At 38.3% G+C, this 14,181-nt stretch overlaps 1 protein-coding gene across 1 annotated transcript; it reads right to left on the bottom strand.

Moving 5' to 3' along the window:
* Positions 1-943: 943 nt before the first annotated feature.
* Positions 944-2,839, bottom strand: LOC142628249 (uncharacterized). Its single transcript, XM_075802319.1, has 2 exons — positions 2,241-2,839; positions 944-1,634 (listed from the first exon to the last, which is right to left on the bottom strand). The coding sequence occupies exons 1-2, from the start codon at positions 2,837-2,839 to the stop codon at positions 944-946; spliced, it is 1,290 nt and encodes a 429-aa protein (XP_075658434.1).
* Between the last annotated feature and the right edge of the window lie 11,342 nt (positions 2,840-14,181).

Genomic DNA, 14,181 nt, shown 5'->3' with positions numbered 1-14,181 from the left:
CTAAGCCTCCTTTGATATCCTTGAATGTGATACAGGGATTTCAGTCTCTTTTCATCCAGCATGCATAATTGATCATATCTGCTTTGCAACCAATTTGCCTCAGGTATTTCACTTTCTAGTACTGTCCTTAACGAATGGACACCCATTTTAATGGGAAGGACTGCTTCCATCCCATACACCAATGAATAAGGAGTGGCTCCTATGGAAGATTGAATTGATGTTCTATACCCCCAGAGTGCATAGGGAAATTATAGGTGCCAGTCCTTGTACTTTTTTGTGCTTTTCTTTAAAATTTTCCTTATGTTTTTATTAGCAGCCTCAACTGCTCCATTAGTCTGAGGACGATAGGGTGAAGATTTATGGTGCTAAATGTTAAATTGTTGTGGCAGTTTTTCAGTTTCTCCATTAAATATAGCCAATTGTCAGAGATAATTTCATGTGATACCCCATATTTGCATATGATATTGGTCTGGATGAATTGAGTAACTTTCTTTGAATTCAGAACTTTGTATGAGGCAGCTTCTATCCATTTAGTGAAATAGTCTATAGAAACAAGTATGAATTCATGGCCATTGGATGAAGTTGGATGAATCTTCCCAATAATATCTATCCCCTATGTAGAGAATGGCTAGGGTGATGTCATGGTATGCAATGACATGGGTAGCATATGCTTCAGGTCTTTGTGGACTTGGCATTGATGGCATTTTCGAACATGAGCCGCACAGTCGACTTCCATAGTGGTCCAGTAATAACCTTGTCTCATTATCTTCCTTAATAGCTTGTGTGCATTCATATGTGGTCCATAGCTTGATTCATGAACCTCTTCAATTATTTGCTGTGCCTCCTTAGTGGTTACACAAAGGAGATGAATTCCATCATACGATCTTCTGTAAAGTCTTTCACCACAAATAATGTAATTAGTGGACAACCTCTGGATGGTCAATTAGTCATTCTTGTCTGGAGATGGTGGGTATGTCCCATCCTTGAGGTATTGTAAGATGTCTGAATACCACTCGCCTTCCCCATTCTTTTCTTCATCTTTTTCTATTGTCATGCAATAATTAGCTGGTTCCTCTTTGTGTTCCAAAACTATTGGTCTTGTTTCATCTTCCTTAGGCCTATCCATCATGGATGCCATTGTTGCTAAAGCATCTACAATCTGATTCTTCATCCTTGGCACATATTGGTATTGAACCTTGTTGAATTTTGAGGCCCACTTTTGAAGACATTCATGATAAGGCACCAACCTTTCTTCTTTAATCTTCCGTTTATTTTGAAACTGGGAGATTATTAGGGTTGAGTCACCATATACTTCTAATTCTTTCACTCCAAGGCTTAAGGCTGCTCGTAATCCCATGATGTAGGCTTTATATTCAATGGCATTATTGGTGGCAAGAAAGTTGAGTCTGCCAGAAAATGGGATGTGTGTCCCTTTTGGAGAAATTATGAGTACTCCAATACCACTTCCATTTTGATTTGTTGCTCTATTGAAGTACATCTTCCAAGATTCTACCTCAATCCCCATAATATCTTCATCTGAGAAATCTCCTTGGATCTCCTCAGCTTCTTCTGGTGAACAATGGGCTAAGTTATCAGCAATCACCCTCCCCTTTATAGATTTTTGAGTCACATTCCTAATATCAAATTCTAACAAAAGCAAAAACATTTAGCTGTCTTCCCGTCCTGTACAGGCTTTTCCATTAAGTACTTCAAAGGATCCATTCTTGCAATGAACAGGACTTTGTAAGCAAGCATATAATGTCTGAGTTTACAGGTTGCCCATACAAGTGCTACATGTCTTTTCTAGGGGTGAATACTTTTCTTCATAAGGAAACATCTTCTTGCTGATGCAGTAGATCGCACTCTCCTTTCTAATCTCCTCTACGTATTAAGCAAGTAAAGCCCCCATTGTCATATCTGTAGTGGTAAGAAACAACAATAATGGTTTTTCAGGTACTGGTAGGACAAGTATTGGTGGTTTCATCAAATAATTCTTGATCTTCTAAAAGGATTCTTCACATTGTTCATTCCACACTGTAGGAACTTCTTTCTTGAGCAGTTGAAAAATCAGTTCACATGTCATGATGTGCTGGGCTATGAACCTGTTAATGTACTGTATCCTCCCTAGAAATCCTCAGATCTCCTTCTCAATCCAGGGAGGTTTCATCTCTACAATCGCCTTCATTTTCGGATGTGACTCCAAAAATGCATTGCTTGGGATTCAATAGTAACTTGTGAACCAGATTCTTTCAAAGAACTTACTCAAAGCCGGCATATGCCCGGCATGGTCTTTGGACTTCACTATCATATCATCAACATAAACTTCTACTTCTTTGTGGATCAAATCATGTAACAAAGTGGTGGCTGGATGTTGGTAAGTAGCACCAGCATTTTTAAGGCCAAATGTCATGACCTTGTAGCAATTTGTCCCCCATGGTATAATGAAGGAGGTTTTCTCCATATCTTCTAAAGCAATTTTAATCTGATTGTACCCTAAAAATTCATCCATGAATGATAGCAATGCATGACCTGCTATTTTGTCAACTAGAACATCAATGTGAGGCAATGGTAAGTCATCTTTTGGACTGGCCTTGTTTAGATCTTGAAAATCTACACACATTCTGACCTTTCCATCCTTCTTTGGTACTAGAACCACGTTATCTAACCACTCCGAATAATTGACAACCCTCAGGAATCCTGCATTGTACTGTTTCTCAACTTCCTCCTTAATCTTGAGAATCCACTCTGGCTTCATTCTTCTCAACTTCTGCTTGACTAGCTTCATGGTTGGATCTGTTGGAATGCAATGTTGTACTATATTTGTATCAATCATAGGCATGTCTTTGTATGACCACGCAAAGACCTCTTTGAATTCTGTCAGTAGTGCCACTAATGCATCTTTCTAATTTATGGGTTCTAAGTGTCCATGTTTTAATTCCTTCTCATTAAGAGTTTCTTTACCAATTTTAGAATTAAAAACATTCAAAGCCAACAAATAAGCAGAATTAGAAATCATATTAAAAGGAAAAGATTTCATAATAGACTCAACAGATTGAACTAAATCAAGCTCAATTGGAAAACTATCACAAACAGACATAATAGGAATAGAAATACTAGTAGAAATAGACTCAATAGGGACAGAAACACTATTCTTGGCAGGGGTGACTGGCTCAACGGTCTTGATCTTCCTGGAAAAAGTGATTGACTTAACGTTCTTGATCTTCTTCATAGAGTCCTCTATGGGGTGGGCAGCTCCCTCCTATGCCCAGCTTTTCAACTCAATAATGGCTTCAACGATGGCAGGTGGCCTCCAGTAAGTTCCTTCATCCATATAATTGGTGGCTTTATCATCAATCTCCATGTCTGTAGGATTGTGGGTCACATAATGCGGGGGTTTGAAGTATCTTCCCCCTTTGTGGTGTGGACAATTTTTATTGGGTCATTTGGATTGGCATCTTAGGGTTTGAAGTGTCTTCCCCCATTTATGGGTATTGGGTTGTTTGATTGGGGTTTGAAGTGTCTCCCCATTTATGGGTGCTTGGTAGTTTGATTGGAGTTTAAAGTGTCTCCCCCCATTTATTGGTATTGGGTTGTTTGATTGGGGTTTGAAGTATCTGGTAGGTTGAATATGGGATTGTGATGTTGTAGCAGCAGAGTTTCTTCTATGCTTACGGACTTCAGTACCGTAATGGGAGTGACAAGCTTGGAACTGGAGCTACTGGCTTGAGTGTCGGGCTTAGGTTCTTTTTGCAACCTTCCTTTAAATTCTCTCCTAATGACAGGCTTGTTTGGGTTAATCAAAGCTAAGACCCCATCCATATCAATCAATCGACGAAAACAAACACACACACAACATGCAATGCAATTTTAATAGGGACTGACCTAAAGGTGGGTTCTAAGTCATTATGTTGTAGGGTGGGTTTGTTGTTTCAATGTTTCCCATAGCTAGGACGCTACACCTCCCAACTTGTAATGTAATAAACATTACGTTGGTCCGAATGGCATGGTTTGTCCTTTATAGTCAACAAGAAATGATCAAGTGACTTTGGGTTATGAGTTGATGAGTTCACCACTAGGTACCAAGGTTGTGAAACTTGGACCGGACTGTGTGGTCCGACCGGGTTAACTAGGAACCGTTTATCAAGACGGTTCTTTAAGCCTCAAGAACCGGCCTATGCAAGAAAGTCAGTGAACCGTGCCAACCGCGGTTGAACCTCTCGGGTTTCATAATTGTAAATGGATCTCACAGTCAGACCGTTAAAGGTTTCTTTTTTTAATTTTTTTTTGGCACTTACACGCTTATAGCCATTGTTGAAGGCTGAAGCTTCAACCACCTTAAGATGCTATCAGACTTGAGATTGCACCGCCATCTTCCTACTTTTCTTCTCTGTCTCACTCACACTCCCTCTCTATGTTTTTGACGATGCGGTTTCTTCATTTTCCCTCTGGAGTCTTCTTCTTTTTTAGTAAATGGAGTCCTCTTTTTTGCTGTTGCTTTACTGTCAACCACCAACATTTGCTTTACTGTCAACCACTTGAAACAACTGTCAACCATTCTAGCTTTCGTATTTAAGCTTTTTTAAATGGGCGGACATCCTATAGTTTTTTTTTTTTTTAATTCATAAATGGTGGACTATTCAAATGGGCTTGGGCATAAAAAAAATTGTTTGGGGCGTCAAATGGGCTTGGCCATGGGCAAACAGATTAATTTATCTCTTCACCATTTTATTGGGTCTCATAAAATAAAAATAAAAATTATTGGGTACTCAAATGAGCTTTGTCATGACTTAAGAGCTCTGACAAAATTTTTAAATATATATATATATATATATATATATGTATGTATGTATATAATTATTTATCTTTATTTTTAGGTAAATTTTCAATTTTTACTAATTTAATATATTTATTTATATTTTAAATAATTATTAAATTAATTATGACATCATCACGATTCGACCTCGGTCCAACCTCAAAAACATTGACCCTCTCCCTTTTACAGTTCATTGAACGATCCGGGTTTCAAAACCATGCTGGGTACTCAAATCTAATGAAGACTGGTGATCCATGGTTACTACCACCACATGTTGTTGAAAAGGGGTACATGCATTGTGGTTTGGATCGCACACACTATGATAGTTAGGGAAAGCTTTTAACAAAAAATACAAACAACACAATATCATACAACAAAATATCATACAACATCTCAACAAATACAGAACAAATATAAATAAACAAACAAACAACAAGATCATGCAAAATCGAGCAAAAGAAGGGTACATATTTGGTCATTTAAGTCTAACACGAAGCTTAGCCCTCGACATCTCCAGCGGAGCTACCACTGTGAGAGACTGCCCAAAAGTGGTATCCTCAAAAAAGAGATTCAGGTTTTTTTTCAAGACACCTCTCTTTTTGGGTAAGTGGTGTGGAGCTGCCACTTATTTTTTTTTTTTATAAAAAAAAAAAAGGAAAAATACTAATTACATGACTAAATTGCTCCATTCACATTGATTGAAAAAAAAAATACATGTTTGATAAATTGAAAATTACATGGCTTTGGGTCCTAGTTACAAATTACCAAATAATTATATGGCTTTTTGTCCTAGTTACAATCTGCCCAAAACAAAAAACAAAAATAAGACATGGATCTACCTACTAAAAAGAACTAGTTTCAGAGGCTAGGTTATGGAATGGGAAGGTGTTAGGCACCCATTCTGCCTAGACAGAGTCTGGTCTTCTAGACTCTTGTGACCAATGTACCATTTTTATGCATGATATGAATGATATGTTATGTACACATGAAAAACATAATCACACAAGTCTATTTATGAATACACCCTCTTCTTTTGATAAAAATTCGAATCTGTGTTGTGATGAAAAGTTGATTTTTGGTTTTAAAGAAAAATCAAAACAGTTTATTTTTGTGTAAAAAAAAAACATAGTTTTTAGTTAAAGAAAAATCAGGTCTTTTTTGGGATAAAGTAAAACAAAATCTTTTGGTTAAAAAATATCAGATCTACTTTTTGGGAACGAGAGAAAATTGGTTTTTGGGTTTGGTTAAAAACCAGATCTGTTTTTGTGTAATGAGAAAAATTAGATTTGTAGATGATTAAAAAAAAATCAGATCTGTTTTTATGTGAAATAAAAAATATATATTTTTAGAAGAGGATTATGTTCATAACATCAACCTATGCAACATGCATCAAAGAAAACTACTCATGACTTTTCTTTATTTCAAAATCTGTTATGTAAATAAAAAAAATAAAAAAAAAAACAGATCTACATTCAAAGGAAATATAGACTAGTTTTGATTAAAGAAAAATTCAGATCCACATCTAATGAAGATGTAGATCCACTTTTGTTTTGAGAAAAATTCAAATCTACATCTAATGGAGATGTAGATCCATTCTTATTTGAGAAAATATTGGATAACAAGTAGATTTATGAAATAAAAATAGATCTCAACAATAAAACCATCATAAACATAATCTAGAAAAGAAAATATTGACAACATATGAGATGAACAGTGCAAAACTAAGCACATATTTATTCATGCATCACATAAAAAGGAGAAACATAAAAATAAAGGGTTAATAGAAACAACCTCTTGCATGGAGCAACTTCTTCTTAAGAGGACGTTTTAGGGTTCAAAGAAATTGTTGCAATTATCTTTGAAGCCTACAAACCCTAGCTTTAAGAGAAAGAATATCAGAAAGGGGAGTTAGAAATATGAGTAATTTGAGAGTGTAAAAACGTATCCCCTCTCAGAGCGTAAAAGAGTGTTTTGGTGCCTTTTGGACTCCCTTTTTAGGGTTTTCTAGTGTTGGGCCATGCACTTAGACGTGTTTCCAATCTAGATTCCAATTTTTTGAACTATTTTCTAGATAATTCCAATCTTTTCAGCAACAATGATCTTGCAAATAAATACTCTAAAATAAATCATGATAAAGTTCAAATTATCCACAATTTTATTATTATCCAATTATCCCTTTTAATCCTATGCAAGCAATCTTATTTTAAACACTAATTATCAACCAATCACAAAATTATTTAATTTGAATTAATCAAAATTAATTTAAATTAATCATGTGTGGTTGACTCTACCTAGACACAATGCATGCTGACCGTGCAAACTTGATCATGCGATATCTTTTGATCCAACTGTCCGATTTGGAAACTGGACATACTATCACGACCATTAGAATCTCAAGATCATTTTTATGATATGCAATGAATATATTAATGCATGTAATGCAATCATGATTTTTGGGGTACATGGATGGTCACTCCAGTCGTCTTCCTTGATTAAATGCAGACCATTCTCAGAGATAATTTTGTGTGGTACACCGTATCTCAAAATGATATTTTTCTAAATGAATTGAGCAACTTTCTTTGAGTTCAAAACCTTGTATAAGGTAGCTTCTACCCATTTAGTGAAATAATCTATAGCAATAAGTAAAAATTCATAGCCATTGTATGTAGTTGGGTGAATCTTCCCAATAATATCTATCCCCCATGTAGAAAATGGTCAGGGTGAAGTCATAGTATGTAGTGGCATGGGTGGCATGTGTTTCAGATCTCCGTGGACTTGGCATTGATGGCACCTTCGAACATGCGCTGCACAATCAGCTTCCATAATAGTCCATTAATAAACTTGTCACATTATCTTCCGGGATAGCTTGTTTGTATTCATATGTGGCCCACAGCTTGACTCATGAACCTCTTCAATTATCTGTTGTGCTTCCTTAGCGGTCACACAAAGGAGATGAATTTCATCATATGATCTTTTGTAAAGCCTTTCCCCACAGATAATGTAATTAGTGGACATCCTCTTGATGGTCAATTGGTCATTCTTATTTGTAGATGGTGGGTATGTCCCATCCTTAAGGTATTGTAGGATGTCTAAATAAAATTCACCTTCCCCATTCTTTCCCTCATATTCTTCTATTTTCATGCAATAAGCTGGTTCCTCTTAGGGATGGCAATAAAAGCCCGACCCACAGGTACCCAGTCCGGCCCGACCCTAATGGGCCAGATTTTACCCGGTCCGATAAATAATAGGGTCGGATATGGATTTTTTTTTTAAAACCTGGAACGAGTCCGGGTTTTATGCATACCTAGCCCGAACCCAACCCGTATACATATATAATATATTTTTTTTTAAAAACCCTACATAGAAATACTCTCTTTCTCCTTTCACATTTCATTTTCCAAACCCCAACCCTCACCTTCACTTCTCAGCCGCCCCCTCTCTCTCTCTCTCACTCTTTCACAGAGGCTCTCACACACTACTGCCAGCCACCTACAAACCCTAACCCTCACCTCTCAGCCGCCCCTCTCTCTCTCACAGAGGCTCCCACACACTGCCGCCGACCACCTACTTTTGCTGATCTTCGAACAAACCTCAATACAAACCCAAATCCTTGCCGTCACCGTCATCTCTCATCGCCGTCATTATAGTCATCGTCTTCGAATCATTACCGGCATGACACCATCATCTTCACCGCAAATCTGACAGCGAGACTGAAACAGCACCATCGCAACATAGAGCCTCTCAACGATCCCATCTCTTCGTTGCTTCAACTCGCAGCATAGAGCCTCCAAATCTTTTTTTTTTAATTTATTTTAGCCACGGGGTGATTATCCTTGTGAAGTAGCACCGTGGCTAAGGACCAGCACACACACACACAGAGCAATGTTCTATCTTATTTAAATTTAAATGTTATAATTTTTCTGGTGACTGATAGCAAAACTTGATTTACCATATTGAAGATTGAAAATAGTTTGTTTGTGATTTTTAATTTATTTTTTTATGGGTGTGATTTGTATTTCTATTTTATGTTTGTGAAATAGTTTGTGGTTGTGATTTCTGTGGATGTAATTTTTTTTTTTTAATGATTGGATCGGATTGGGCTTCTGAATAAGCTGAAAAAGTGGCTGGATAGGGCCCGTGGGGCCCGGCGGGGCGGGGTTTGGAGCCCGCAAAAAAAAATCTGTCTAATAATTAGGTTGGGTTCAGGTCTGAGCCCGCGGGTTGGGTCCGAGTATCAAAAAACCCAGCCCGATCCCGACCCGTTGCCATTCCTAGTTCCTCTTTTTGTTCCACCACTATCAGTCTTGTTTCGTCTTCCTTAGGTCCATTCATCATGGATGCCATTATTACTAAAGCATCTAGAATCTGATTTTGCATCCTTGGCACATATTGATATTGGATCTTACTGAATTTCGAGGCCCATCTCTAAAGACATTCATGATAAGGCATCAGCCTCTCTTCCTTGATCTTCCATTTATTCTAAATCTGAGAGAATCTTAAAGTCGAATCTCCATACACTTCTAACTCTTTTACTCCAAGACCTAGGGCTGCTCGTAACCCCACGATGTAGGCTTCATATTCAGTGGAATTGTTGGTGGCAGGAAAGTTAAGCCTACTAGAAAATGGGATGTGCGTCCCTTTTGGAGAAATTAAGAGAACTCCAATGCCACTTCTATTTTGATTAGTTTCTCTATCAAAGGACATCTTCCATGCTTCTACCTCAATCCCCATATTATCTTCATCCACAAAGTCCCCTTTGATTTCTTCGGTTTTTTCAGGTGAACAATGGGCTAAGTGATTAGCAATCACCCTCCCCTTCACAGACTTCTGAGTTACATATTTAATATCAAATTCTGATAAAAGCAGGACCCATTTAGCTATCTTCCCATCCTGAACAAGCTTCTCCATTAGATATTTAAAAGGATCCATTCTTACAATCAACAAAACCTTGTAAGCAACAATATAATGTCTAAGCTTGCGGGTTGCCCATACAAGTGCTACACATGTCTTCTCTAGTGGTGAATACTTTTCTTCATAAGGCAACATCTTCTTGCTAATGTAGTAGATTGCATTCTCCTTCCTAGACTTTTCTAGGTATTGAGCAAGCAAAGCCCCCATTGTTATATCCGTAGTTGTGAGATACAACAATAATGGCTTTTCAGTTACCGGTGGGACAAGTATTGGTGGCTTCATCAGATAATTCTTGATCTTTTCAAAATCTTCTTGGCATTGTTCATTCCATACTGTAGGAACTACCTTCTTGAGCAATCAGAAAATCGGTTCACATGTCATAGTGACCTAAGCTATGAACTTGTTGATGTACTGTATCCTCCCCAAAAACCCTCGGATCTCCTTCTCAGTCCTTGGAGGCTTCATCTCTACAATGACCTTGATTTTTTTTGGATCGATTTCTATTCCCCTCTGGCATACCATAAACCCCAATAGCAATTCGGATGTGACTCTAAAAGTGCACTTCTTTGGATTCAATCGTAACTTGTAGAACCATATTCTTTCAAAGAACTTCCATAAAGCTGGCATATGCCCTTCACGCTCTTTAGACTTCACTATCATATCATCAACATAAACCTCTACTTCTTTATGGATCAAGTCATGCAACAAAGTGGTGGCTGCACGTTAGTAAGTAGCACCAATATTTTTAAGGCCAAATGGCATGACCTTGTAGCAATATGTCCCCCATAGAGTAATAAAGGATGTTTTCTCCATATTTTATGGAGCCATCTTAATCTGATTATACCCTGAGAATCCATCCATAAATGATAGCAAGGCATGACTTGTTATATTTCCAACTAGGACGTCAATGTGAAGCAAAGGAAAATCATCTTTTGGGCTAGCCTTATTTAGATCTCGAAAGTCTACACACATATGGACCTTCCCATCCTTCTTTGGCATCAGAACCACATTAGCTAACCACTTTGGATAGTTGACCACCCTCAGGAATCCTACATTATATTGTTTCTCAACCTCTTCTTTAATCTTGAGAGTCCACTCTGGCTTCACTTTTCTCAATTTCTGCTTGACCGGCTTAATGGTTGGATCTGTTGGAATGCAATGTTGTACTATATTTGTATCAATCCTAGGCATGTCTTTGTATGACCAGGCAAAGACCTCTTTGAATTCTGTCAGCAGTGCCACTAATGCATATTTCTCAGAAGTGGTTAGAGTATTGCCCACTTATATCATTTTAGGTTCATCATCAGTTCCCAGGTTAATGGGTTAGGTTTCTTCTTTTATGTGTTCTAGGTGTCCTTGTTTTAGTTCTTTATTATTAAGAGTTTCTTTACCAATTTCAGAAATAAAAACATTCAAAGCCAATAAATAAGCGGAATCAGTAATCATATTATAAGGAAAAGGGTTCTCAACAGACCCAATGGACTCAATAGACTTAACTAAATCAAACTCAATAGGAATACTATCACTAACAAAATTAACAAGAATAGAAATACTAGCAGAAATAGACTAAATGGGGATAGAAACAATGTTCTTGGCAGAGGTGACTAGCTTGACGGTCTTGATCTTCTTGGCAAGAGTGACTGACTTGATGGTCTTAATTTTCTTCATGGAGTCCTTCATAAGGTGGGCGACTCTCTTTTATGCCCAATTCTTCAACTCAATTGTGGCTTCAGTGATGGTAGGCGTCTCCCAACAAGTTCCCTCTTCCCTCAGCATTAGTATCGAGCGATCTTCATCCATATAATCTCTGGCTTCATCATCATTCTCCATATCTGTGGGCTTTTCAGTCACAAAAGCATCCAAGCGCTCTACGTTGTCCATCCACTCACCAAACAGATCTTGCTTCCCTTTGTTGCTTAAGTGGGTGTGTTAAGGGAGGTGTTTTGACTCGCACCCTTCCATCTTCTCATTATCATCTTTAGCATTCTCAAGTCTTAGGATTCTGAGACTGTGGACCATCAGTTTTTGACCTAGAGTGGCCAATCTAGCATCTATGTTGTCCTCTTCTTCGGTATTTGGGGTTAGTGAGCCAGGTTCCGAATCGTAATATGATCCCAATTCTGGGATCTCTCTACCATGCTTGTCATATCGAGGACTTGACTTTGAACTAACATCTGTAATGCAGTTCCAATCCGAGAGATGCCCATAGTCTACATTATCTACTTCTCCAATCTCCTCTCATGCATTTTCTAATACATTTACCAGCCTGTATTGGTCACTATCAGTGTCATTCCACCTGTTAGCTTCAACATCATCTTCAATATCTTCATCATAGTAGTCTACATCATCATCATCATACTCTTCATAATAGAGCACATCATCTCCATATTCTCTATCACTAGGGGGTTCACCCTAATCATTATCACTGTATTGGCTATCATAGACTTCACTATTATTGCTCTCATTATCATTGTCGTTGTCATCATCACCATGTCCACTATCACTGCTACTGCTGTCACAACTACTATCACTCTTGGCATCACTTCCTTCATCATCATCACTAGAGGCTGCTTTCCCTTCCTCATCTTCATCATTGGCTTTTCAATGCATGCTAGCAAGCCTCCCAGTATTCTTTTTCTTCTATATTGCAAATGGCATCTCCAAAGAGTGTAGTCATGGCATCAGGGTCCATGTAGTCACCCCAATCGATAGGAACCCAGGTTGTATCTTCCTTCTTTGGTTTTGGAAGTTTGTTGTTGCAATCAAGTAGTAGTTCACACCCAGGCATCATATTTCTGGTCTCAGGGTCAAATCTCGATTCCGAAAATCCCCAATAGAGTTGACTATCTCCAGCTTTAACAAACTTTTCGTTCGATGTTACAGTATAGGGCTTTAGGGGTTCCAGAGGATAAGGAAGTCCTTTTGCTTTGGCCTTGGCATGGACCATTCTTCTCACTTCCATCTCTAACAGATCATCATCAGTAGGCTTATAACCTAGCCTAAAAGGTGGTGTGGTAGTAGGAATCATTAGGTCTGTAACAATTGGCTTCTTTAGAGTCTTCCCCAAGTTCATTCCTAGAAAGTCATTCATTCTCCTCATCATTGCTACCACGTTGTTGTTGCTGTAGGGAGCAAATTCCATAGGAATCTTCTCCACTTGTTCTTCCCTTCTTTCAAAACCAGGCTTCTCAATCTCAAAGCCATATATGGTTACAATAGCTCATTTATGAGGAAATTGAACCTTTTGTTATAGGGATGAAGGTACAGCCTCTGTGTCATGGATCCATGGTCGCCCAAGGAGCATATTGAAGCATGAAGCTATGTTGATGACTTGAAACCCCACCTTTTCAATCATCGGCCCTATAGTAAGCTCCAATGTTACAATTCCTAAGACCTCCCTTCTACTATTATCATATGCCCTCATAAGTTGATCAATAGGTACGAAGTCTTCAATGCTTAGACCCAAGCAACTTGCAGTCTTTAAAGGAAACACGTTTAAGGCACTTCCATCATCAATGAGAACCATCGGGATTCTCTTGCCCTTAGCATCTATAGTAATATGCAATGGGTCATTGTGGTGCTTCCCATTTTTTGTCAAATCTTTATTAGAGTAGGAAATAATGAGTTCCCTATTTATAGACCCAATCATAGCATTCAGATCTTCAGAAGTTGTGTTTGTAGGGACTTGGATTTGGTTGAGAAGGTCTACCAGATTCTAGTTGTGCTTGTTTAAGGCCATAAGTAAACCCCATAAAGATATGTTAGCCTGTGTCTTCTATAGTTGCTTAAGGACCTCATCCTCCTTAGTGGGTGTTTGTTGGATGGCCTTGTTCAAGGCTTCTATTAGGTTATCAATCTCCAAATGTAAGGGTTTGAAGTGTCTCCCCCCCTTATGATATGGGCAACTTTTGTTGGGTTGTTCAGGTCGGTGTCTTGGGGTTTGAAGTGCCTCTCCCCATTTGTTAATGTTAGGCCATTTGATTGGGTTTGAAGTGTCTCCCCCCATTTGTAGGTATTGGGTTGCTTGATTAGGGTTTGAAGTGTTTCCCCCCATAAGTTGGTGCTTGGTAATTTAATTGGGGTTTAAAGTGTCTCCCTCCATTTGCAGATGTTGGATGATTTGGTTGGGGTTCGAAGTGTCTCTCCCTATTTATGGATGTCTGGTAATTTGTGGTCTCGGCTACTTCTTCACTCCATATGTCATACCTTATAGTGGACGTCATTCCCATTAACTCTTCCCAGGTCATCATAAAACATCCAGGCAGATCATAGATTAGTTCAGATGGGTCCTCTTTACTTTCTTCTTCAGTTATCAAAAAATTAATCCTCAGTCCTCTCCCAAAATTGTGGTTGGGCAAGGGATTATTAGTGATGCTAGGCCTTGTAGGTGGTGCAATCACCTTGTTGTCTATTAAGTCTTGAATTGCATAACGAAGGCTAAAACACTTTTCAGTATC

Source organism: Castanea sativa, chromosome 1 (assembly GCF_040712315.1).
Source record: "Castanea sativa cultivar Marrone di Chiusa Pesio chromosome 1, ASM4071231v1".
Classification (NCBI taxonomy): domain Eukaryota; kingdom Viridiplantae; phylum Streptophyta; class Magnoliopsida; order Fagales; family Fagaceae; genus Castanea; species Castanea sativa.
The sequence above is the reverse complement of the archived record's forward strand: the minus strand, read 5'-3'. Positions and strand labels throughout refer to the sequence as shown.